Source organism: Halichoeres trimaculatus, unplaced genomic scaffold (assembly GCF_033239565.1).
Source record: "Halichoeres trimaculatus isolate MK-OKI-2021-1 unplaced genomic scaffold, fHalTri1.1 fHalTri1_scaffold_17, whole genome shotgun sequence".
NCBI lineage: Eukaryota > Metazoa > Chordata > Actinopteri > Labriformes > Labridae > Halichoeres > Halichoeres trimaculatus.
The window spans coordinates 24166989-24193050 of record NW_027437195.1 but is presented as its reverse complement, the minus strand read 5'-3'; the positions used below and the strand labels follow the sequence as shown (position 1 = coordinate 24193050).

The window sequence follows — 26062 nt, the reverse complement described above, 5'->3', positions numbered from 1 at the left end:
CTCAAACACAATGACAGTTGCTGCTCAGGATCAACTGCTTCACGATTCTATTTTACTCGTACTGTGAATTTTTGCAAACAGTACAAAATGTACACACATCAAAGACAGTGTGCTAGCTGACTGTGCGTGTAATTTTTTTAGATTACAGATCCAAAAAACACATCAGAAAAAAACTGACTCAGTTACATGGTGTTTGTTGTGTTGGAGCACAGCGACCCTAACATGGTCGTCTACCTCCTCTTTTGGGTGAAATTTCCTCATGCTGAATGCCAAGCCGTATCATGCCATGTCCTTCAGAATCCAACTGTGGTCTCATTGCAGTCACATTATCTAGGTGTAACAATCGAGCTATGCTTAGTCTGTTCTGAGTCTGACTAAGCTGTTTACATGCATCTTAATAGTCCAAACTACTGCAGACAAAGCTCATAGTCTATTTTCTAAAGCTGCATGTAAATGTACTGACTGTTTGCACATGAAAATTAATGACTTGAAGTTGAAGTTTGCTGAAAGAAAGGGGAGCTGTGCTTTGGCATTCCACATAGGCATGTGGAAAGACAGGGAGCTCCCAGAATGGAGCTATACTGCCAAATCTAACATCGCATGAAAATAATAGATTCTTACGACAAGTAAGGTAGAGATGAGATTTCTCTTCTTTTCAGGTTGCTGATTGGTCAGGAAACAATTCTGTACACGGGACAGGAAGTACTGTATGGCTAACAGTGTGCTACACTGGAATTCCTGAAAAATTCCCATCACAGGCTTTCACTTCTGTCAAAAAACTTGCTTTTTGGGGACATTTTATTAAAGCTAAGACTGATTTCACTAACCTTAATCAGATCAATCGTAAGCCAGTATAAACAGCTTCAGGCTTTCAGCTTTGAGTTATGTTTAAAAACTGCTCAGAACCCTTTAATAGTGAGTTTGCAGTCATAAAAGATACAAAAACAAGTTAGAAAATTACATTCCCACCTTGTTTTAGAGCTCTTTTTTCATTTTTAGGACCTGGAATCTGTGTAAAACCTGACACTGAAAGCCAGCTTCTATTTCCGGAGCTGCAGCAGTTCGCCGTCTTGTTTCTCTCATTCAGAGAGTGGTTTGTTTTTGATATTTCAGTGCACAACATTTCTAAGATTTACTGCTCCCTGATGCAAAGGCTCGCTTGTCGCTCTCCTGAGTCATTCATATATGATGCTGTTTGTCATTTGGCTGCAGGCGCTTTGACTTTGCCTCTCTAAGCTGTCACGGACCCACGGCTGACACCCAGAATAGCCCTGCTGCATTTCTTTGCTCCCAGCCCAAACACCCCCCTCCAGAACTCCGCTGCTCCTGCTCTGGTTTTTATTCTGGAGGCCTGGCTGCATCCTCCACTGCTACTTCCTCCACTCCCTCTCCCTTGTCGTCCCCTATCAGACACTTCATCTCTGAGTGTTTTATTGCGTTGTGTCCTTGTAGAGGAGGACCTTTGGGCTCACTCCAGACATCCAGAAAAATATCGCTCACTTTCTCCTCCTCCCTGCTCTTGGCTAAGAAAATATGGAGCATGGCTGTCTGTGTTTTCCATTTCTCCCTTACCTTTGAGTGTCCTTTCCCCCTTTTTTCTTCTTCTCCTTTTGTCTTCTTTCTCCTTCAGCGTTGGCAGTCAGTATGTTTTTATGGAGACAGTGTTGTGAGGGTGCATGACAAGTGAAACCGACCGACTCCTCTCCTCTTCCTCCCCCTTCAGTCGAGTCTCTGTGTTTGGATCAGCGGCAGCCTCTTCCCTCTCTAGAAAGTACATTTTATTCTCAGCCACGTCCTCGGTGTCTTTAGTATTCCTGCTTTCTCTGAGCTCTCTGTTTCTCTGCTTCCTGTCCAAAATTCTTCCTCTGGCCTTGTCCAAACTTTGAACACAGTTTTCAGGGTGTGATTCAGGCTTTTTCATTTCAAAAGAGACGTGTTTGCTACAACTTACTAACATCAGGGAATATTCTACCTCCATATTCAGAAAGCGTAACTAATACACATGGTAAAAAGAAAATGGTTTCAGTTCAGCACAACGTTCTGATCTCTGTTTAACTCATTTTTTCACTGATCCTCATCAGGATACGGACTCCTGACTGCAGGTGACAGCTCCTGCAGGGCTGCAGAGCTTTATCCCCAGCCTCCTTTTGTTGTTCTGCGTGTCATCCGTCTTTGAGCAGGAACGGATGTCCCTGTCGTAAAAGAAGAGAGTTACAATTGTAGCACAAAGGCGCCGTGCGTGCGTCCTTTCTCTGCTGTTATTGGGGCGTGTGGACGGTTGAGGGCTGGAGCAGCAGCGTGGAATGTGACAAGACACAGAAAGTGAACCTTCCTTCACCTGCATGTGTGTGTGTTTGTCTGTGTGTGTGTGTGTCAGCAGACAGAGGTGAATCTGTTGGGACACTCCCTCCCACACAGGAATGCTCTTATCGTGATGTTTAGCTCGATGGTTCAAGATGAGCAGAAAAAAAGGTTTTTATGGACCGTGGTCGTGTGTCATGTGTCGCATTCAGAGATGAGAACAAGCTGGGGAAAGAGGTTTTGTATCCATGACAACAAGTGAGAGCAAGAGCAGCAAATGGGGAGCTGGCTCGGTATGTTAGGTATTCAAGCATAGACCTGATAATGTGAGTAAAGCTTTACTGAATTAGCACTTTTCCTGCACTCGGCTGTGATTTTAAACAAAGTAGACAGGAAATGATCATTTCCATAGGAAGGAAGCTGTTTGGCTTATGAAATGAGATCGAGGAATATTAATTCATGACAGGTAGAAGATGATTTTTCTCAGGGCTGGACGAGCTCCAAAGTTAAGATAATGCTTACCTTAGGGGTGTAACATTCAGGCATCCACTTTGCATGCATCCATACATCCATGCAAAATATCGTGCATAGGATGTCAGATAATGGATGTTGCATTTCAATAATGTATACAGCTTAGTAAGTAATATTCATTGTATATTCAGTATTGTTTTTAACACTGTCAATAATGTATTTGGCAAGAAAAAATAATAAATATGGACTTCTATATGATGGTAGCTGCACGGCAGATAATGTATTTTGCCCAGTAGATAATATATGTTAGATAGTAAATAAGTTGTATAACATTGTTAAAAACATTCACCATGATAAATTGAAGAAAGGTAAAACAATAGAAATGTTACCTTCTTAAAAGATATTAACTGTATGGTATATTAAGTTATGAAACACAGCTAATTAAGCATTTTGCAAAGAGAAAAAAACATAACATGCTAGATAATGTAAATGAATTTGGATAATACACATCACACATTAGTTTCTGTATTTAAAAGAGTGAATAAGATGAATAACTCGCTTTAAATGAAGTTTGCTAATATGACATGATCAGGGATCTCGAACTCGTGCCATGGAGGGCCAAGAAGCTGCAGGTTTTCTTTCCATCCAAAAACTCCACCAGCTGGTGTCACTGATTAGTCCCTGCTCTCTGCTTGAAGGTGAGGTAATCAATGAAATCAGCTGGTGGAGTTTTTGGTTGGAAAGAAAACCTGCAGCCTCTTGGCCCTCCATGGCACGAGTTTGAGATTCCTGTGCTAGATTATATAAACGGGCATGACAGATAATGTATATCACACTAAAGATGATGTTTATGAAATAGTAATTAGGGATGCATGATAAAACGGTATCAATATCAGTATCTGCCAATGTGTGAAAATGTCCTGATATTTTCTCATTATCTGCCAGCCATTTTTAGAGCATCTTGAACGATCTTTCAAGACCCAAATAATATTGTTTTCAATGACTATGTAAACACAAAACTACTTAAGAAGAGTGGACAATCTTATTTTATGTCTCTCTTCCTGTTTTTGATCCAAAAAAACAGGCAAAACGTGCTTTTTTGATCTCGTTCATCTCGGGCGCTCCATCCTTTGATCCTCTCCATGGTCGTCTTTTCTCACGATTGCATTAGTCTTTCTCTCTGAACTACCTCAGATTGTTTTTTGTTTTTTAACCAATCTCGATATCAGTTATCAGCCATAACAGCAATATTAATATCAGATATCTGTATCGGCCAAAATTGTCCTACCAATGCATCCATAATAGTAAATATAGTGTTTAACATTGTTAATTAAGCTTTTTGCAAGGGTATAATGGACATGTTATGCTAGATATTGTAGATTAAATAGCAGATAATGCATGTATCACAGCAGATGATGTATATTAAACAGTGGATAACACGAATACCATCCCAAAAATGTATTATGGAAGGATGTCATGAATGTGGCGCCCTAGTTAATGGCAGATAATGCATGTTGCGCACTAAATTACATATATTTGACATTGAATATGGTGTATAACACTGTAATTAATGATTCTGCAAGTATATACCAAATATGACATGCATGATAATGTAAACTAAAGGGCAGTTAATGTAAATCACACATGTAATAATTTTAATATAATAATTTTTAATATGTATTGCACATTGGATAGTCCATTTTGAGAAGTTTATGGTGTTTTTATCACACTATGATCATGTCATTTTCACAGCCTCAATGCACATGGCACACTGCAAAATATAAAGTAAACAGTGTGCAATGTATGTTGCACAGACAAAAAAGTTAACTGTAATTCATATTATGTTTACTGCAATATAGACAGAAGTGAATAGAAAATGTGTTTTACACTATATATTATGTATACTTTCCAGTAAATAACATACCTTGAAGGGTCAACACTGCATAATGCACGATTAATAATGTAAAGTACAGCAATGCGTAAGTCTATCATATGGTTCAAAATGTATTTTTAGTGCTGGATCATTTCTTTTGAATGGTGCATCAGGTGTTTTTTGTAAAAGGTTATGCATTTTAGTGAACAATAATGTATCTGGCAGATTTAATGACAGATATCAGATAAAAAGGTAACAAATGCAATTTATATTTCATGATACATAATGCAGTGTGCAGGTGAGATGGTGTATCATGAATGCTGAGTAAGAAAATTGTGCAGGAAATACTTTGTAATACGTGATGTGTTTTGCAAAGATGGGTGATGTATGTTGCACAGTACATAACGAATAACCAATAATGTATATTTCACAGCAAGATAATGTATCTTGAATGGTTTATGGTTTATTGTCTATAACACTGGTAGAAAAAAATATGCTGTGTTGCAAATTTGGTCTTTAGCTTGATGAACTGTTGGGTATGAAAGCAGATTAGTATTTGAACTGTGAGGGATCTTGTATCTTGTCACTGAGGGTCACATTCGATCGCTCTCCTCGGCTCTTAAATCCAACACGCTGTAATCCGAGTGCCGGCCAACTATAGGTGAGCGGAGTGCTTTTCCCACGGAGATGCATGCAGGTTGTGTAAGAGCCTGAAGAAGCTGAGAGGGCCAAGGAGGGACAGCTGCAGTCCGGTCCTGGAATTCAGCTAATGTGACTCCTCGTCCAGCTTCGTGACTACCCATGATTCCTCTTAGAGGTAGTATTAATAAACCTGGCCAGGTCCTCGCTGTGAGCTCTCATCAGGAGTTACAGAAGCATGCTCCTCGTGCCAGGCTTCACCTCGCCATCTGCGTGTGTTTGTGTGTGTGTGCCCCTTTGTTATAGCCCTGACAGATGTGGGAGCACGGACTGTATAAATCACAGACAGTATTTAGAGGAGTGAGGGGTTAGCAAACACAGAGTATCAAAGCTTAACAGTCAACACAAGGGCTAATTCATTAGCTCCTGAATGAATTAGTTTACCCTGTGTTTCCACAAAATGAGATCTGTTTTTAAGGTGGCAGATGACCATAAGTGGGTGGTTTGTTTATCAGATTGAAGACGCACGGAGGGTGAATCTTGCAGCTTAAAATAACCACTCTTCTTGTCACAACTGTCCATATAGTAATAGAATAGAATACAATACCATACAAAACAATAGAATAGAATGCAATAGAATAGAACTTTATTGTCATTGTAACAAGTACAACGAAATTGAAGCATGATGCTACTCTGCCTTCTGGTATTCCCTCTGTTGCTGCGTTAGCACGGCTAGCTCGTCCATCTTATTTGAGATAGATCTTACGTTCCCAATAACGATGGATGGAAGGACAGGTCGATGTCGTCACTTCTTAGCTCTCACTGGAGAACCAGCACGTCGTCCACACCTCTTTCTTCTCACCTTGTAGGAAACATCAGGCCTTACACCAGTTAGCATTGACATGCTACAGGCTGCTAACAGCTGATTTCACATGTAAACCATGCAGCCATGGTTACATGTAGGATCTCCAGACAAACACAGGAGAAAAAGAAGTAAAAATATCACTGAAGCCACAATAAGTTTGGTGTCCATGACCAACTTATCCACTCCAAATACAAAGATTACAAAAAAGAGATGAAAAAAAATTACAAGAAACAGACAAAAACTGGGCAAAGAAGAGAGAGCTGTTGCAAAAAGCAGCACCTAGCAACCCATCTTATTTAATAATGATAATCTTTTTTTTTTACCTGTGGAAATGAAACACAAAGGTGTCTCTGTCTCTCAAATATAACCTGGGTAAAACAGACGTAACTCGTGATATTTTAGATTTAATTCAACAAAGCTTTTTTTAATGAGGCAGCGCGTTTCATGATGGATGAGTAGTGATTTCTGGATTGAAAAAGCTGCACCTACCTCGTGAAACAACTTGCTCTCACTTGTTAGGCACTAGTTTTATGATTTGTGCATTTGTTTGTGTAAATATGGTTGCCTGTTTGTGACAGAAATGCCCCCTGCTGGCCAATAAAGTAAAGAGTGCACCCCGTGTTTTAACATGGAATTTGCACCACTTCTTGGTTTGAAACTTTTTGTGCACATTATGGTAAACCTTCACATTAAACAACATTTTTTTTCATACTATTTTCTACCTGCTATAGCTTCAACATCAGTCTTTGTGCAGTACTTTTGCATATTACATCATTTTCTTGTGCACAGAAACATGTTAGCACTAGATGACAACTGGAGGAAGAGGAAGTTACAATCATGCCTCCTGAATGATTTGATGAAATGCATGCTGAACTCAGAATGAGCCGCAGAGGCAGATAGAAAATATCAATAAAATAATAATACAGACCTACTCTGACCTGATCTGATGTGACAATAACACTGAGGAAAAAGGAAATTCCTCTGCACGTTCTTGGATGTGTGTCACGCACATTGGGTAGACCCGGTTAAGGATAATGTAAAAGACATGCTAACATGGAGAAGTTGGGATGATTTCTGTGACAAACAGGGCGAACAGGGATAAAAGTGAAGCAGCCGACAGGCCAACAATGTCACAACAGATTCGGAGCAGTAGGAATATCCCTGGAGCAGAGTTAATATTCATTATTTTCAGCATTTTACATTTGATTTTAGGTTGAAATGGTCCTCGATTGAAGATTGTGTCCTCTGAATCTGATGGAACAACCCTCAAGCCCTCAATGTCCTCACACTGATATTATAAAGTCTTATAATATTTTATCGATCGGCCTGTTGCCGCGACCCTTCACCCTTCCTCCAGAGTCAACTCCACCTCTGCGGCCTCGGAGCTCGTAGGGATTTAGAGGACATTTGCTCAGGCTGAAGGTTGAGCACGCTGCGTATTTGTGGCAGCGAAGGAGAGCAGACGAGATGACATCAACGGCTGGTTTTTCTCCCTCTATTATTTTTTTTAAGCTCAGTTTGAGGCAGCATCATGTGGTTATATTCATCATCTTTTAATAATGGCAATCACAATTTCCCCAAAAGACATCTTTGAACTGCTTTTTCTGTCACACACATCAATCCTGTGTGTTTTTAGCATCCTGTTAACAGCCTCTTGGATTACCTTGTTGTCTGATAAATTTGTATCTTTTGATTTAGCTCAAATGTGCGCTGTATTAGCAGTCAATAGAAGTGAATAGCTGTTTTTCTTTCTAAATCCCAAGGAAGTGACTGCATTATCACAAATAAGAGCAATAAAACATTACATAAGCTTTGCATAAACTATCTATATTCTGTTTGAAATCAAGTCTCCTTACTCGGCAGAGGCTCGTGTCAGAAAGTTAGACGAACAGTGCGAGGTGGCTCTAAATCAGCTGCTGCTGTCTCTTTCCGTCTCAGTAACAGCACTTTCTAAAGTCATGAAGCGAATGTCTGATATTTAGTTAAATTAATGTTAATGCTGCAGATTAATCATCATTAACAACAAATCTCTGCCGTCGCTCTTCTATTATTTCTAAAAGTTCCATCTGTCGTCTGTCCTGATCAGACAGTGGAGGGCTTTCATTTTTCAAACTCTTTGTGCATAAACAGATCACAAATCAATCTTTTTCTCTCTCTTTGACAAAAACTGTTTAAATGTGCTTCCAGTGTGGTCGCACCCTTCACGAGTAGCTCAAGGACACTTCGGCAGAGGAGGCACGCCAACTGGGGTTTGGACAGTGGTCCTCTGGATGAGAGATCAGGTCTTTGTGTACAAGGACGGTCCCTGCTTTAGTGTGAATCAGCATTACAGGGCAGGATGATCTCCCCTGCTGTATGTACATTTATTTAAAAAACATAAAGCACATTCATAAATCTCACTGGAGGCCGAGATGACAAAGCAGAAACAAAAAGTGTACTCAAAGTTGTTATGCAGAGAACAAGGCTCAAGTCTCAGGTTAGACAAGTCTTCATCATTGATATGTCACATGGTGACGTAATATCCAGTGAAGTATTTCAAAACTGAAGCTGTGTTATTGATGCATCTTTGTAAAACACACTGCTGGTGAATTTTGTCTCAGGATAAGATGAATATTAAAAAAAAAACAGGAACTGTAGGAGGTGGGGCAGAATGCACCCCTGAGTGGATTAAGAAAGGAGAGCTGTTGGTGTGGTGTGTGTTTGGAAATGGGGTATGGTGGCCCTGAAGTGCAAAACACCCACACTAGATAAATAAATGAATAATTTATATAATATGGAAACAAAAAAGATTTCAAAAACAAATACAATATATAATAAAAGAATATGATTAAAAGAAAACAAACAAGCAAATAAGAAAACACAGACAAGGAAAACACAACAGAAAAAAAGGAAAAAAACAGCAACAAGAAGGAAACAAATATACAAAAGGGAAAATTGCATAAAAGAAGAAAACATACAAATGAAAAACACGCAAACAGGAGAAAACACTAATGAAATGAAAAAAAAGAACACTACTAAAAAACATGAGGAAAAAGGACAAAAGAAAACATTGGAAAGGAAAACATGACCAAAAAAAGGGGGGGAAAAAAACTAAAATTAAACACAAAAAAGAAAGCATGACAAAAAAGAAAAAATAAACAATGGAAAAGAAAATTCACAATCCAAAGGCATAATTTATTCATTTATCTATTTATTTAAATGTTTTGCACTTCAGGGCTACCGTAGTTTGGTGGCCCTGAAGTGGAAAAAGACCCCCACTAGATAAATTAATGAAAAAATAAAATGATATTGAAACAAAAAAAAAATGCAGAAACAAGTAGAATAGAATAAGAGAACATAACAAAAAGGAAACAAACAAGCAAATAGGAAAACACAGACAAGGAAAACAAAACAACAACAAAAAGAAAAAACAATGACAATAAAGGAAAAAAAATACAAAAAGAAAAAAAAAACATACAAATTAAAAAAAAAAACAAGCAAACAGGAGAACAAACAAACTGAATGGGAAAAAAGGAGAGAACATTGCAAAAAAACTGAGGAAAAAAAAGACAAAAGAAAACATAAAAGGAAAGAATGATATATAACATTGCAATATAAATTAAACACAAAAAAGACAACATGACAAAAAAGAAAAAAAAAAACATCGCAAAGAAAATTCAAAAACAAACAAAAAAATTGTTTATTTTTTTTCCATTTAATTTTGCATTTGTATATTCACATGTTCTGCACTTTAGGGCTACTGTAGCACCAGGAGTGAAAAAATCAAGATGAGCCAATTAAAGTCTGATGTGAACACACACTACTTCCATTACTCTTTGTAAAACACTGAAGATTTTAAGATCAAATTTTAAAAAAGAGGGATAAAGAGGGATTAAGACAGGTGTTAAAAAGAAGCTCATGCACCTGTAAAGGCCAGAGTCAGCAATGATGACCTGGTTTGACAACCCGTGTACACACCAGAAACTCTGCATCCTGTTTTTGGTACGTTATGAAATGAACCCCTGTTTGAGGATACGTGGAACATCAGGTCATGTTTATTGGTGAATTAGTAATCTTGGTGCAAACATCTCTTGTCTGGGTCGAGTGTCCAAACTGGGACTCCCTCTGGCAGACATGTTTTATTCAAACAGCATCTGGCGCCTCTGAACTAACTGACATGCTTTCGCCTTAAACAACTTGCTATCACACTTATTGCATCTGGCTTCAGCTTGGCTGGAAGAATTTGGAAGTGGCCAGGAGGTGGATTTTTGTGCTAGTGCGTGATTCATTTTTGTCTCACCCAGCAGGTCAGTCGCCATCTTTCTGAGAATTGTACGTCATTGTTTGTGAAACTCTTTGTCATGTGGTCATCTGAGGCAGGGAGAAAAGACATAAGAGTGAGGGGCTGTTGAGGGTCTGGTGGGCGTGGAGTATAAAATCTGACGCCATCAGATTGGCAAGAAATCATTGACAAACGTGTTTACTTGCTTTTTTCCTGTGATTGCCGGGGAAAAGCAATAATCAGGACTATAATGAGCGAGGCACATAATCCCTGCGCTTGGTGACAGAAACCAGGCCTGCTTAATTAAGGTGCTGATTTCCCACGAGGCACTGGGCCTTTTTCCCCTTTGTCCTCTTCCCGTCTTTATTGGCTTGACTTTATTTGGGATCGGAGTGGGAGTGTCGCCTTGATCCTACGAGGCTTGAATGGTGATGTTTCTCTCTGCCATTTCCTGTCACATTTTGATACTATAATTAATTGTCTAGCCTCTGTTCAGGTTTCCTTTAACAAGGTGCGAATGAAGATTTCTACCAGAGGTCCTCGACATCCCACCACTATCTAGCCCTCCACGCTGCAGTGAAGTGAATGTAACGTGGTGTTGAAAAAAACATGCGTCAGCTTTGGTAAAAGCCTTCTTGTGTGAGGTTGAGAAGTGCTCACCAGATTAAAGGAAGAGGGGACTGTGGCAGATGAAAGTTTTAAGAGAATCTGGAGAGGTTGTGTTGAGTTCAAACCAGAAAGCCTGTGGCGAGGGTCGGTGGCAGCAGGTGTTTTCTCCCAGTGATCCTGGCATTAAGAAAAGAGAGAAAAGCACTTCTAGCTCTGCTACAACCTTAAGTGGATTAATCCTCCAAGTACAGGCATGTCCGAAGTCAGGCCCGAAGTCTATTTTCATACAGCCTCCAGCTTTCATCTTACAATTTATTAATTATGGCACCGACATGAATCACGTGTGCACTTACACTTTCTGTCAACAAAACCGAAACGCGAGGTGTACATAAAGTCTTTTTACAACTTGAAATTTTTTGAACAAAAGAAGATCTAATGTTGTAGAATGCTGTTAATGTTCTTGGTGTTCATTCCCTTCTTTATCCAACACTGACCCTGTCTCCATTAATTTCTTGTGCCACGCAAGATTTGAAGAATGTGAAGGTTGTGGATGGGTACCGAATTAGGCACTTTTTTAAGGTACCAACCAAGCAGCAACCTCAGCTCCAAGAATATGAGACAATGTGGAAGTGCTAAAATCTGCTGTTTCTTGAGTGTTCGCTTGAGGCTGGCTTTGGAAGTACTGGAAGTCACACACACACCAAGCCAAAAAAAGACGCTTTCAAAGCAAAAATTAACCTATTCACAGCCTGGTTCAAAAAACATCTCCCATCTGAGTCGCTAATTTTACTACTTACTCTGCAAGCGCTGTACGGGGGGTTGATTTTTTTCTAAATAGCCCAATTAGAGGATATTAAGATCGCGAGCTCGCCCAATCAGAGGCACAGGTCACGTGACCAACAGGTGGTAGGTACCTAAATGCATCCTTGTGACTGTGAGGTGGAAGTGGAGTTGGCACAGTATTGCAAGTTCATATAATAACAAATAAATATGTTACATCGAAAAACTTTGAGATTTTATTATCAAACAAATTAACATTTATTTCTACATAAACACCCAAAAAGTACTGAAAATTGGTACCAATGAAAACCAATACTGATTGCCAGGTACCGGGCATCAGTACCGTATCTTTTCAAATGTGAAAGGTACCCATTCCTAGAGTAGTTTCACTGAATCCACAAATCTGATTTTGTTTCATTAAACCGTGACACACATTGTGCCTTTTCTTGAGGAGTAGCCATTGTTAGGGGTCCATTTAACAGTAGCTGTTTTGCAAACAGGATACCTGAAATACACACAAGCAGTGTGACTAAAAACCCTGATAATGGCTGAGTACATAGAACAAACCGGATTAATATATCACATAAACTGCCTTTGTAATATGTCATGTCACCTTTTACGGCTTATCTGAGTCTGGGTCACGGGGGCAGCAGTGCCATCAGTGAAGACCAGTGGCTCCTGTCCCCAGCCACATCCACCAGCTCCTCTGAGGGGATACCAAGTTGGACATGCCTGAAACACCTCCCCAGGGAGGTAGAGAAAGCTCATTTCAGCTGCTTGTATCCGCGATCTTGTTCTTTCGGTCATTACCCCCAGCTCATGGCCATAGGTGATGGTCGAAACATAGATTGACTGGTGATATATTTTTTTTAATATATTCTTTCAACTGTAAAGAGACTTTATGGACCCCCATAACGTGTCAACAAAGACTCACTGAACTTCGTTTGGACTACAGATAGGCTTCTTGTTTAAATCTAAAGCTTTGTACATTCTGCAGAAACTCAACAACTCTTACAGCTGATGTCCTTAAATTAATGTATTTATCATGATGTAAAAATGTGAGAGTTCAAAAAACACATTAGAGGACACAGGACTGGAATAAAGTTATGAATTGGTACATGAAAGTAGTTCAGAATGCAGGAACAGAAATATTTAGGGCCAAAATGTTGTTTCCAGATCAGGTTAGTCTGAATATGAAAATTATTCATCATAAAATCCAGATCCTGATTCTGCCATTCAAAAATCTTGACATATTTCCTGCATATCGCCCCCTAATGGAGAAGAAGCAGAGTTTTCTGATGCATATGTAGCATGAAACACTGCAGAAAACTGTCTATCAAGAAGCACCTGGTACAAGTATGTTTAAGCAAACTGAGTGAGTGGTTTTTTTCAGAAATCACTAAAAGAAATAGTTTATGTAGAGCTCTTACACGTTTCTTTGATAGTCAACAAATATGTGAGTAAGAGCTGCTGGCCAAAATCAAATGTGTTGAGTAACTTTTCTGACAGCACCTTTTGGATTTTCCCGTAGATCAACAACATCTTGACTTCCAAGCAAAGTTGGTTAAAAGTTGATAAATATATATTTTTTGCCTTTAGGAAGCTAGAATAATTGGGATACCATGACTGGTCTTCTACTTATGAGTCCTCTTACTATGTGTTTCTGTAAGAGGAGGTCCCCCCTCTGAGGGATTTTTGGGCCACACTGCATCAACAGATGAGACAAAATGCAAAGTAGAGATTGGGTATCACACATATTGCATATCACTCCCTCTGATGTGTTACTCCACCACTGTGGCTTCACACTCCAGGCAGTAGCACAGCATTATTTAGTGTTTGTGGGAATGAAAGCCAAAGAGGAGACCGAAACAGTAAATCTGCTGTCGAAGAAGAGGCATCGGAAAATGGCGAGGAGGCGGGCAGCTACAGCAGATTTTAGCTGCAGTGTGTTTTTTGGCTGGAGAACAGAGGGAGATAGAGACGCTCTCCATCTCCTCCCTTTGCTCCTTGCGCCACCTCCACTTTAATGTCTTACTGTCTTCACTGTTTTCATCTCTTCTTTCCACTCCTCCGCCTGCTCTGGACTTGGGGAAGGCAGAGGCCGTCAACTGCAGGGAGCCCAGTGCGGCAGAGGTGTGAACCCTCTAATCGCCTGTCATTACCCAGCGGCACTTCCCACACTCGTAACTCCAATCGAGGAGTGCTGTGTCTAGCATGTTAGCATCAATAAATCATTAGCACGTTAATTTTTACACATCAGTGTAAATTAGTTTAGCAGACGAGAACAGCTCATATGATTGACAGACTTTGACTTCACTGTACTTTTTACTTCCTGCAGGCTGAGTCTCGGAGTATTTTACTGATTTTCTTGCAGCAACAAAAACGATAGCTTTATGGTGCAAAGATTTTTTTATTCTATCTTTTCCTCACTTACGCTGTTCAATTATAGATTTGAGTTTGACAGGCTCATATAAATTTTACTCTCCAGTAAAAAATCATTTATCAGAGGAGGAGGAGGAAGCAACAACTTCTCTGTGAAATAGAAACACGTCAAAGGGGAATGTAGCATCTCCAGATGGACCAATGGTTGAACAGATGTATTTGATAAATTCTTTATTTTCCTCTAGCAGTGTTGTAAATTCACAATACACACCGTAAGAGCTGTGAAAGACGAGACAAAACAAAAACAACAATGTCACCTTTAACAACGGCCCAAAGCAAACCTGAGTTTTTACACCAACACACAAGAGAAGTTTGTTGAGTTAATTAAAGGGGCTGTGAGGAGTTTGAAAATGATCTTGAAAAAGTCTCCCATCTAGATATATTCCTGATCATAATTCACACTTTAAAATGAGATTATCAGCGCTAATATTACTGGTTACAGGTTATTTTAAAATGCTACGTCTTAGCTTTCAGTTCGGGTCGACCAGGACCTGATTGATTTACAGCACGTTTAGGTCTCTATGACAACACCACACCAACTTATGAAGTTTTGTAAAGAGAAAAGATAAAACACAGAGATCTGACTTATTTTGTAGTGATGGTGGACACAGGAGCCTCACTGTCAGACAGAAAAAGGACAGAAGAGCAGAGGAAAGATAAACAGGAGAGTGATAGAGCCTGAGCTAAAGGCTAATTAGACTTGCTGCCCCCTGTGGACAAAGTGGTTTCTCTAATCTAAGTTGTGTTTTTTAATAAATAAAACTCACCCTGATATCTGGTTTAAGTACAAAATATCACTGGCCATCTAAACCGTGCCGTGCTTAAGCTCGATTGCCCCCAGCAGCGGTCACAATACTCCAATATGAACCAGACTTTCACGGGTCTCACACATTCGCATGGCCCACCTACGTCATCGTGAAGCGTCTGTTTATATGAAGTGCGATCTCATCAGAGTCAGCACAATGAGACACAGAGAGCACTGCAACAACTTTAGAGACTTTTAGACTTCTGATAAGTCGTTTTGGCCCGACACAGCCTTTTTACGTCCCCGCTTTGTTTAAAATGATCGTCGAGATATGCGCTTGCAGTTATTATATGTCATGGATCACACACGCCGTCTGCGTGCTTGTGCTCGTGCATAAAGTAAACCATGCCGAAGCTCACCTTTCCGAAGTGTGCCAAAGCAGAGAAGTGAATGGTGCTCAAACAGCGCGGTTGCGGTAACACTGGCCTTTCATAACTTGCTTTAGGGCTGAAGCGTGCTTAAAGGATAAGTTTGGTTAATACAGCTTTTACATTGTTTATAGAATGAAGTAGAACAAAATACTCACCCAGAAGGCTTTCCTGATCCAAGCAGTGCTTCGGGAGATATTTAGATCCAAAATCGTGCAGCGGGCGTCCGTATAATGGGATCCATCGGGGCATAGACAGCACCCCTCCTAAAACTGCATTAATCGTCCAAAAACTCGTGTTTTTCACCAATATTCCATCATGGTCCGCTCCGGGTTAGTCCTCTGCTGCAGTCTGTGTCACTCCAGACAGCGCTGTGTGGCTGTAATGACCTCTGAACTGACGAAGACTTTTACGTTTGCCCCTCCGCGCATGCGCAGTGCGGCTCATTGTTTCAGGGGAAGACAGCAGGCTACATGACGCCTTTCTTCTTCCAGTTTTGTGTCAAATGGACCAATATCTATCTGATGAAGATGTTGTGGAGGAGAACTTTGAATATGATGGGTGTCATTACAGTTTTGAGCCAGAGTTAACAGTTGACGAGCTCAAAGAAAGAAGGAAGTGGAGTCAGCAACAAACAGTACTCCAGAGAGTACTGCGCATGCGCGGAGAGGCAAACATAAACAAAGTCTGTGTGAGTTCAGCAGTGTTTTTGCCCAGTTTTAGCAAAATCCACCTTCAAAATAAAAAGAACATTTTCAACAAAAAAAAACACAAACGAAAAGATCAAACCCAAGATTCTTGTACATTAATGTTCTCTTAAAGGGTTTTTCTGGGCTTAGCTGCATAAGCAATGAAGTCCAGCCTGATCCGCAACCCACCAGCTGCTCTTAACACCAGCCTCTGCAGCTGACCGTGTTCGACACGCCTCTGATAGACCCGATATCACAGCAGCTCAGACACAAAGGTACAAGCATGTAGGTGTAAATAAAAACAGCGTAACGTAGAGGTGAGAGCGTGGATGCGTGTAACTGTGAGTCAGTGCGAGTGTGTACGAGGACGCCATATGCCCACGCACCGTCACACCCTCCATGTCTTTTCTGTCAACACGCTGCCGTGAAACCATATTACAGCAGCATCCAGTGAACCAGGCGGCAGGACAGGGCCTGTAAACACTGAGCTGTGATTTGTGTTTGTGTGCACAGCAGGTGTTTGATTGTGTCACTATAACTCCAAACACACACACGGACATAAATACGCTCTATCCCACACACACATACACACATACTCCTGCTTCACTCAGAGCTTCTTCTTTACAACTTCAACGACAGCTGATACCAAACTGAGATGGATGGATTATTTCTGTCTCTAGCATACAAATGAAAAATGCAACTTCATGCCAAACTCCTACTGCTCGATGAGTCTGTATTTGGCTTGTGTTGTGGATTCTGGTTTTAAACTGAGTACTATATTTAAGTAGTCTCTGTGATGTCACCTATTTGTTTTTGGTATGGAGTTTTGGAGCCTGCCTTTGGTGGGTGCCTTATCGAAACTGCTGACTCAGTCTGGCTTCATTTTAGCCATTTCTCTACAAGGTGCCTGCCTGTAAGTCAAGCCAGCTATGCCCTTATATGGGCAAAAGTTGTGAGTTCCGGAACTTTCGGCTTGGTGTGTTTCTGCAGTCAGCCTCAAGTGGACACTGAAGGAACTGTAGTTTTTAGCTCTTCCACATTTTCCCATAAAATGCACATCATGTGAGTCAGAATGAAACATTTCACCCCCTGCTGGACGAAAGTGGTAACTTGTTTCCAATCCAGTTTATAAACAAAGACTGAAATGTAGAATTTGAATTTGAAAAAAAAAGGATTTTTTTGACAAAGAATCCTAATTTTGATATTGTAAAACAAAAATCCTGATATATTGATTTCTGATTTTTTCTTCCATCCCTAGTTTGGCTCTTGATAAAAAATAGGTGTTACATCCTGACTGTTCCTTGCTGTACATATGAATTCAGAATACCATCCTTAAGAGGCACTGACATGTTTGTCTGACTTTGTCTGATCTGGAAAGATCAGAAAAATTAAAAATGAAATACCGCCCCTTCAGTCAACTTCTTTTTCTTCAATTTTTTTTTCCTTTTTCACTGATTTGCAATTCTTCTGTGTCCCCGTGGTCATCCCATGTGAGGGGACTGGCACTAATGAGAACACTACCTTGTGACCCCCTAGTGGCTGGGGAGGAACACTGCTGAACAACAGGAGCAATTTAAGATTCTTGATCAGTATTTTTTCATGCACACAGTGGTCCGACTAAGGTCATAACTTGATCAAAAAGTCACAGCAAGGGGTCTGAGTTCTGATAAGCAAAGCTGTGCAGATTAATGCAGCTTTTGCTCTCTATTTTTCTTTTCTTTTTTATTTTTCTATGCATGTTGATTACATGGTGGTGTTATCATGGCCATCTACGTCCTTTTGTGGAATTTGCTCGGATGGAATGTGCTGAAGACCAAGGTGTTCCAAGACCTACCAAGTCCTGCTGAATCCAGCCTCAGTCCAAATGCAATTGCATTATCTCCATTAGGGATGCACGACATATCAGTATCAATGTTGGTATCAGCCGATGTTGGTCAGTTTTTAACATGTTGGCATCAGTCAATGTGTAAAAGTGGGACGATATTTACTTGTTAGCTGCCTACCATTTTCAGAGCATCTTGAACGATCTGTCAAGACCCAAATATTATTAATTTTCATACAACTATGTAAACACTAAAACTGCCTAAGAAGAGTGGAATCTCTTCTTTTATGTCTGTCGTCCTGTTTTTGATCCAAAAAACAGACAAAGCATACTTTTTTGATCGCATTCATCTTGGGCGCTCCATTCTTTGATCCTTTACATGGCTGTTTTTTCTCACAATTGCGCCACTTTTCTCTCTCAACTACCTCGACACATCATGTGTGTCGAGATTTTTTTTTTTTTTTTACCAATTTACATATCAGTAAATATTGGTTATCGGCCATGACGGCAATATTAATATTGCTGTCAGCCAAAATTTTTATCTCGGTGCATCCCTAATCTCCATGTGTCAATCGAGCTATGCTTAGTCTGTTTCCAGTCTGACTAAGCTGTTTACATGCATCTTAACAGTCCTATCTCATTCTGGCTATGCTAATAGTCAGATTTCTTAAGCTGCTTGTAAATACTGAGTGTCTTGCTTCACGACACTTCAGCATATGACTGCAGTGGCTGGGATCGATTCCCCAACCTTTCTTTTGCTTATGTCTACAAAAATACCAGATTAAATCCATCTCTTTAACGTAAAACATCCTCCTCCTGGTGGATGCAGTCAACAAGAGAAAAGATTTTGGTGTCAGGTACTGAAAGTTTAACAACCCTTGTGTTGTGTTAAGTATATTTCCTCTTGCTGCCCCTCTATCTTTCAGACCACAGCAGGAGCTTCATTGGTCAATTGAGCTGTCAATTAAATCATCAATGATTTTTTTTTATTGATCAAAAATCTTTTTTTTTCTTTCTTTTTTTTCTTCCTTCATTTTATTCTTTTTTTTAATCAGCTGAGTTGGAAAAACTGATCTGAGATGTCAGATCCCTTGATCATTAACACTCATAAAGTCTGTAGACACCATCATCATCATTCAACTTTTGTGCTTGGTCTGGTGTTAGAAAAGCAAACTAAATATCAGAAAAATCAAAGAATTGCCATCTAAATCAAATTATCACCCCAAAAATATGAACAGAATTTAATCAGGAGAGAAGCATATCATCCCAGCCCCATTAGCTTCCTTTAAATCCTACTGTCATGGCTAAATGTATAGAGAAACCTCAGACACAGGTGTAGTTTAATAACTGATCAAAGCCTTCATGACATCATAACTCCATTTCCATATCAGGACAATTAATCGTAGCTTTGGCGTGGGATCAGATCTAGCTGGATGTCATGGTGCTGTGTTTTTCATGAGTGCTGATTTGCTCTGAGATAATGTCTCTTTATTAAGTTGACAGCCCCAAAAGCTCTGTGTGTCAACCGCTTTGTGCTAATTTAATCTGAAGTTTATTTTGCAATCGAGGCAGCACTGAAGCACAACATCAGCTGACAAGATAAAGGCTGCGAGGTAGGTTGTGCTGTGTTACTCAATGTTATTGCTTCACAGCTGCTGTTATGTGTACTTTTATATTTAATATTCACTGTTTGAGGAATCACATCCTTACAGAGCAAGCAGCTCAGTCCAGGGAAGCAGAGAGTTTCCTGATGGTTGCATAGTTCCAAGTTCAATCAGCCTAATATCACTACAGCTCTTAAAAAATTAACAAAGCACGGAAAAGAGGATGAACAGAGGGGGAGGAGTGCTGTTTTGTTCCACTTTACCCCTCTAGCAGGTTAATCAGCCGTGTCGTTAAGCGTACTGCGTTTTTGCATGAGCGTTGTGGTGCAGTAATGATGTGAGGCTACATTAGAGGCTTCACGTGCAAGTCAAGCTGCAGTGCTGCTCAGGCGATGTGCGTTTGCCAGATCCCACTTGTCCACTAGACTCCAGTGCTTCCTCATCGTGTTCCCGGTGAAGAGGCGGGCGCTTTTCCAGCGGCGGTGCAGACATCTCATCCAGCAATCTGAGGAAAGCCCTGCCGGTGGGAGACGAGGAGTGAAAGAGAGAAGGAGAGATGGACTGTTCTGCTGTGTGTCGTGTGCTAACAGGATCTTAGATTGTAGACTCCCCCCCTAGGCAAGAAGGATTCACAGCCAGGAACACACACACACACACCGGCCAAAGAAAAGGATTAGCTTTATGCATAGCAGGAGCATTTTAATTCCTCTAAAGATGCTCAGAATAATAGTCTCATATGTAAAGTGAGTTGGCGTGTGCATATGTGTGTTTGTTTTATGTATATCAGGGAAAAGCTGCTTTTTCACTCCACACATGAACAGACTTTTATAATAAATGCAGCCGTGCCACTTTTCCCATTACCCAAACTCCTGCTTTGCAAATAACAAACTAAATAACTCGCGTTTCAAATTGTGTTTTCGCTCAGATGAAGTGGAGAAAAGAGTTTTCCCATGAGATGTCAGGCTCATAATAAAGTGTGTCATCCCTATTTCAGAGCGAGCGGCTCTGCTGTCGACTGTTGTTGACGTGTCTGCTGTTGACAGGGAGTGTTTTCAGAGGAGGAAATATGATAATAAATAACAGGGGGGTAATAATAGAAATTGTAGATGTCAACAACTGCTTTTCAACAAGTTAGAATTGAAGTTAACTTCTTTTTCACTTATATTTTTGACTTTGAATTTATTGGGTAAATTTGATACGATTATCCCTAAAACATTGCTCTATTCGGTCAGAATGCCAGTCATCAGTATCAGCATTTCAGATTTTGTCAGTACGATCATTTAAAGTAGATATTCGGTTGAACTACAGCACTAAACTTTCACTGTGGAATCAAGTTGAATCCACTTGCTCTGAAAATGCATCACCTAAGTGGACTAACTTTTTTTTTTTTTTTTTTTTGCAATTACAAATGTATGTAAACAAACAGGATTTTAAAGCTCCTGTGAGGAATATTTGGGTTTGCCTTGTCTTTGCTGCCCCCAGTGAACAAAGTAGTTTTTCTAATCTAAGTTGTGTGTTTTAATAAAAAAAAAATCTCACCCTGATATCTGGTTTTAGTATAAAACATCACCAACTGAGGATCTTTACTGTAGAAAGTGTTGAAAAAGTAAAGCAGGTAAGAGCTTCATCTGACACAAGCCATTATTACAACATAGAAAAAAATAGCTTAATGCTGATTGTCTTGCTTGCTTTTGTCAGCCATATGTGGGTGTCGATATAAATTTCAGTTGCTGTAGGAGCTTTGTAGGCTACGACACTCAAGAATGTGGTAAGGTCGTCAATAGATGTCAGTCATGTTTTTCAATGGGGCAGGCTTGGGGACGGTCTGGCGGGGCTTGTTCATCAATGTAAGGCTTGCAAACTAGTGTTCTGACTAAGTGGCAAGCTCTGGTCTAAGAAAATGAGACAATGCAGAAGTGCTTAAATCTGGTGTTTCTCGAGTGTCCCCTTGAGGCTGGCTCCAGAAGTACATACACAGCAGAAATTAACCCATTTACAGCCTGGTTTAAAAAACGTCTCCTGTCTGAATCGCTAGTTTCACCTTCGGCACACACTGTACGCAGAATTTTTTTGTAACTTGGCAGTTTAGAGGATATAAAGATCACAAGCTCGCCCAATTACAGCTCAGGTCATGTGACTGAGGGGCGCCCTATAGCTCTATTCAAAGCCCTTGCCACTACCAATATGGCCGCCATAGCCGATGTGCTTTAAAATCAGTTTCAGGAACAGTAGGGTAACATCAGGAAGACTACGTCCATGGTTTATACAGTCTATAGTTCTGATGAATTGACCCCTGTAGGTGGCAGTAGTGCTCTCTTTAGATGATGAGAAGAGGTGAGATGACAGCGAGACAGTGGCGAAATGGTGCAAGTCAGACAAGTTCAGGCAGGTAACACTCAAACAGAGTATGAGTCGCGATCCTGAGAAAAGACGACGGGGTCTTGGAGAGGATCAAAGATTGTAGCTTCAAAGACAAGCCCCAAAAATGTACCAAAGTTTGTTTTCTCTATGTGTTGGTCAAAAATATGTTTTAGGTAAAACTAGCCTGCGATCTGTCCTAAAGAACAAGTGAGGTAGAAACAAACTTTTTTCCTGATGAAAGAAGGAAGTCTACTCTTTCCTATTGTAGTTTTGGTGTTTCTAAAGAACACAACTGTCTGTGGGTCTTGAAAGGTTGGTCAAAATGCTCTAACATTGCTGGCAGTATAGCGCTCTCAGCTCTGAAAACAGCTGGCAGCTAATGAGTTAATCATTTTTGGTCAGTCAGAATATATCTCCAGTTAAATATAGTTCAATATGTGAAAAATGTTTAAATACCTTAAATAACATTTTAAAGCTCCTTCAAGACACTTTTATTGGTGCCTGGTTTGGCGCCCCCTGTGGTCAAGGTGCTATATTTTTTGCTGATCGGGTCAGGTGCAAATTGTCATGTCTTGTCTTGTCTTGTTTTGTTTTGTTTTGTTTTGTGTTTGTTTGTGTTTGTTGGTGTTTGTTTGTGTTTATTGATAGATCAGCTTAAAAAAGAAAAAAAAGAAAAATGGAAGTAGAGATTGTGTAAAGCCATACGATAAACAACATATTAAGGACCATAGCCTCTGTAATATGAGAATCTTTGCCACAAAAATGTGAAAAGCTCAACATTTTCATGCAGTTTCAGGCATTTGTAAACCATCAGTCTTATCCCTGATGATCTGGTTTATCTTCATACCTCATACAGAAGTATTAGTTTTGATTTCAGTCTGCTTTAAACCAGATAAAACTTCTCACAGAAGCTTCAAAGTTGTTAAATGACGAGTTGCTGGATGCAGAGAGAGTCATGTCATGTCGGGAGTGCTTTGTCTCTTCTGTTGTCTTTCACTACACCACAATTGAATTGGGTGAAGATTCTCCTCAGGGAGCTCCCGCTGTGACACAGCGAGTCACGCAGACATCAGGGAACCTACTGACCACTTAACCGCCTGCTACTCGTCAATAACTCTTTAAAAAGATCAATTAGGGCGATCAGTGGTGAGAGCGCCGCCAGGGCTGAGGTGCCATATCGAGCCGTTTTTCTGTGAGATGATGTCACACGAAGCCCCAACCCCTTAGGATGGTTGACTCTATTAAAGGGGCATTCTGCTGTGGAGGAGGAGGAAGAAGGCGGTCATCCAAGCGTCTCACTGACTGCAACACGGAGCCTTAAAAATCAATCCAGAGAGCGACAGTTTCTTATCCTGCTCTCACCTTTTCTTCTCTTTTGAAGCGTCTGTTTACACATTTGAAAGCCTGATAGATCACATGCTGCTGTTTTCACTTCATGGGATCATAGCAGACACTTTCAACACAACGCTCAGGTCAGGAAAGCTGTTTTCATGTCCAGGTAGTCACTCGTTAGGTGGACGTATTTTATCATTTTTACCTTCGTGCCTCTCCTGAGCTTCACCTGTATCCAATGCTGTGATATATGTCATAAATGTGGCAGCCAATGAGCTCACAGGGTCCAATCATGTGACGGGCGGCTGACCTTTCACCTGCTAACCTTTTCTTCCATGCTGATTATTAATCCTACTTACAGCGCACTTCCTGTTTCCCTCCATCACAAATTAACCTTTCTCTTCTTCTTCCTCTCTCCCCCCTTCTCTGCTCCCTGTTCTTTCATGACCCCTCCTTTCCTTTCTTCCTCTTGCAGCAAAGTTGTTCACGTGAAAATTATTGACGATGAGGAGTATGAGAAAAACAAGAACTTCTTCCTGGAGCTGGCCGAGCCGCGCATGGTAGACATGAGTCTGCAGAAAGGTGAACTTACTTTCTTTCTCTAATGTTTCCTCTCACCCCTTCCCTTCACGTCGGCCTCTTGCCTCACCTTTACCTCCCTGCTTCCCTCTGCTTTGACATCCCTGTAAATCTCTCTGTCTCTGAGCTATGCTTTCTTCATCTACCTGAAAAACACTGCTCAAACACTCCATTCTACATCACAGTGATAGAGTACAACATCGTCTGCATATAAAGAAAACACGGAACCAGATTTGCTGCTATTTAGGGGCCTGTATCTGTTTGTTTTTTTTTGTTTTTTTTTTGCACTTATTTGGGAGAAATGTCTAGGAGTTATACCGCAGCACTCTTAGGACTTAAAATTATAGATGGGCAATGTTTTTCAAATATTGGAATAATCATAAACATTACAAAAATCGAAAATGGCTTTGTCCTGTCTGTGGCAAGTTGCAGTGTTATGCTGGATGCTGTAGCTGTTGAGCGTCAATTTCACATATAAGCAGGCCGACAGGAAGTTGTGCTCAGAAACCATCTAAAATGCCCAATGACTTTAAAAATACGACAAGCCATGTCCAAAAAACAGATGGTATTTAAGCTGACTACAACTACAAACTGTCATAAGATATGGCGCCAGACCAGGTGTTAACAGGTTGGAGGATTTAAAGCCAAAACAAGAACAAGGAGATGCTCAAAAGTAGATTGGAAAGTGCAGGAACTCTTTCAAAAAAACACAAACAAAAATGTGGTGCATTGCAAGGTAAGGTTAGCATATTACAAGTCGTCAACAACTATGCAAAGACAGGCATGCTGGGGAACGTCCGGCACTGTCCGCAGATCAACCGTCAGTGGTTGGCTTCATCACTGAAAAAGTAAGTTTCATAATGGACGTGCTGATCAAGCAACAGCCCTCTGCCTCTTTGTCAAAGTTTAATGTTGGCAGCCAAGTGTATATAGGTGGCTGGCAGCGCCGGCTGCTTGCAGGGGGGGGGGTTACAGCACAATCTTCAAATAATTTTTGAATAGTGCCCCCGGCCAGGGCACCGTGCAGGCATTTCTCGATTGCCTCATTGATGTTAAGGCTTAGGGATGAGGGAGAATTTTCTCAAATTTGATGAATCCAAGATGGAGATCATCTCTTTGGAGGATACACCTCCTCAACAGACGGCTTTACTGAAAATCTGGGCCCTTTGAGTTCAAACATTCAGTCTAATGTTAGGAACCTTGGTGCCATCTTCGATAACCATTTTAATTTTGATAAGCAGATCAGCGCCGCTGTGAAAGCAAGCTTTTTCCAACTCCGCCTCTTAGCTAAGACCAAGGCCTACTTCTCACAGGCAGATCTTGAAAAGACTATCCATGCATTTATTACATGTAGATTGGACTATTGTAACTCTTCATACATTGGCATGGATAAGTCATCCATTAACCGCTTTCAGCTCATTCAGAACACTGTTACTCGGCTCCTCTCTGGCAAGAAAAAGCATGACCACATTACACCAGTATTAGCATCCCTCCACAGGCTCCCAGTCCGCTTTCGCATTGATTTTAAAATTATTTTAATCGCTTTTAAAGCCCTCAATGGTCTTACCCCTCTGTACCTGTCTGAAGTCCTACATCGCTACTCCTCAACATGAACCCTAAGGTCTTCTTCTAAGCGACTGCTATTGGAGGTCCCCAAAACCAGACTTAAACTGAGAGGTGACAGGGCCTTTGCAGCTGCTGCCCCCAGACTGTGGAATAGTCTCCCCTTCCATGTAAGAGCCTTCCAGACCATAGCGATTTTTAAATCTTCCTTGGTGGCCCACTTTTTCTCCCTGGCATTTTATCAGTGAGCTCATACAAATCACAGGCACCTTAGTCTTTAGTTTTTATACTTCTACTGTTTTTTTACAATGTTATTTGATTTTTATTGGTTTTATTATTCTGTTCATTTATTTCTATGTTTTTGTGTACAGCACCTGGATCGACTGCTGTCTTCTTGAAGGTGATCTATAAATAAATTTGACTTGGCTAGTTGCAAGCGAATATCAAATAGCTCTCTTGCTTGAAATGCCCATCCCTACTGAAAATATAAAAGTCTGTATAAAAGCACCAACAGTCCCAGGCCTGCCGTGCTGGTTTAAGCATTTAAAGGAAGCTTCATCACATCTTCTGTTCAGGTCTCTTGTTGGTTTCTTTTAAGATTCCTCCATTACTAGCTTGTTTCTTGGTGCTTACGTCTTTTTTTTTCCTTTTGGTTTGAGATTCCTTTGCTGGCCATCTTTCACATTGATAAAAGGAGC

At 40.5% G+C, this 26062-nt stretch overlaps 1 protein-coding gene across 2 annotated transcripts in view; it reads left to right on the top strand.

Moving 5' to 3' along the window:
* slc8a3 (solute carrier family 8 member 3) overlaps positions 1-26062 on the top strand; it is a 165094-nt gene that overhangs the window by 94560 nt on the left and 44472 nt on the right. For both annotated transcript variants that reach the window (XM_074692023.1, XM_074692021.1), the window contains exon 3: positions 23698-23804. In XM_074692023.1, the coding sequence (XP_074548124.1) occupies positions 23698-23804 (107 nt within the window). The remainder of the gene's footprint in view (positions 1-23697; positions 23805-26062) is intronic.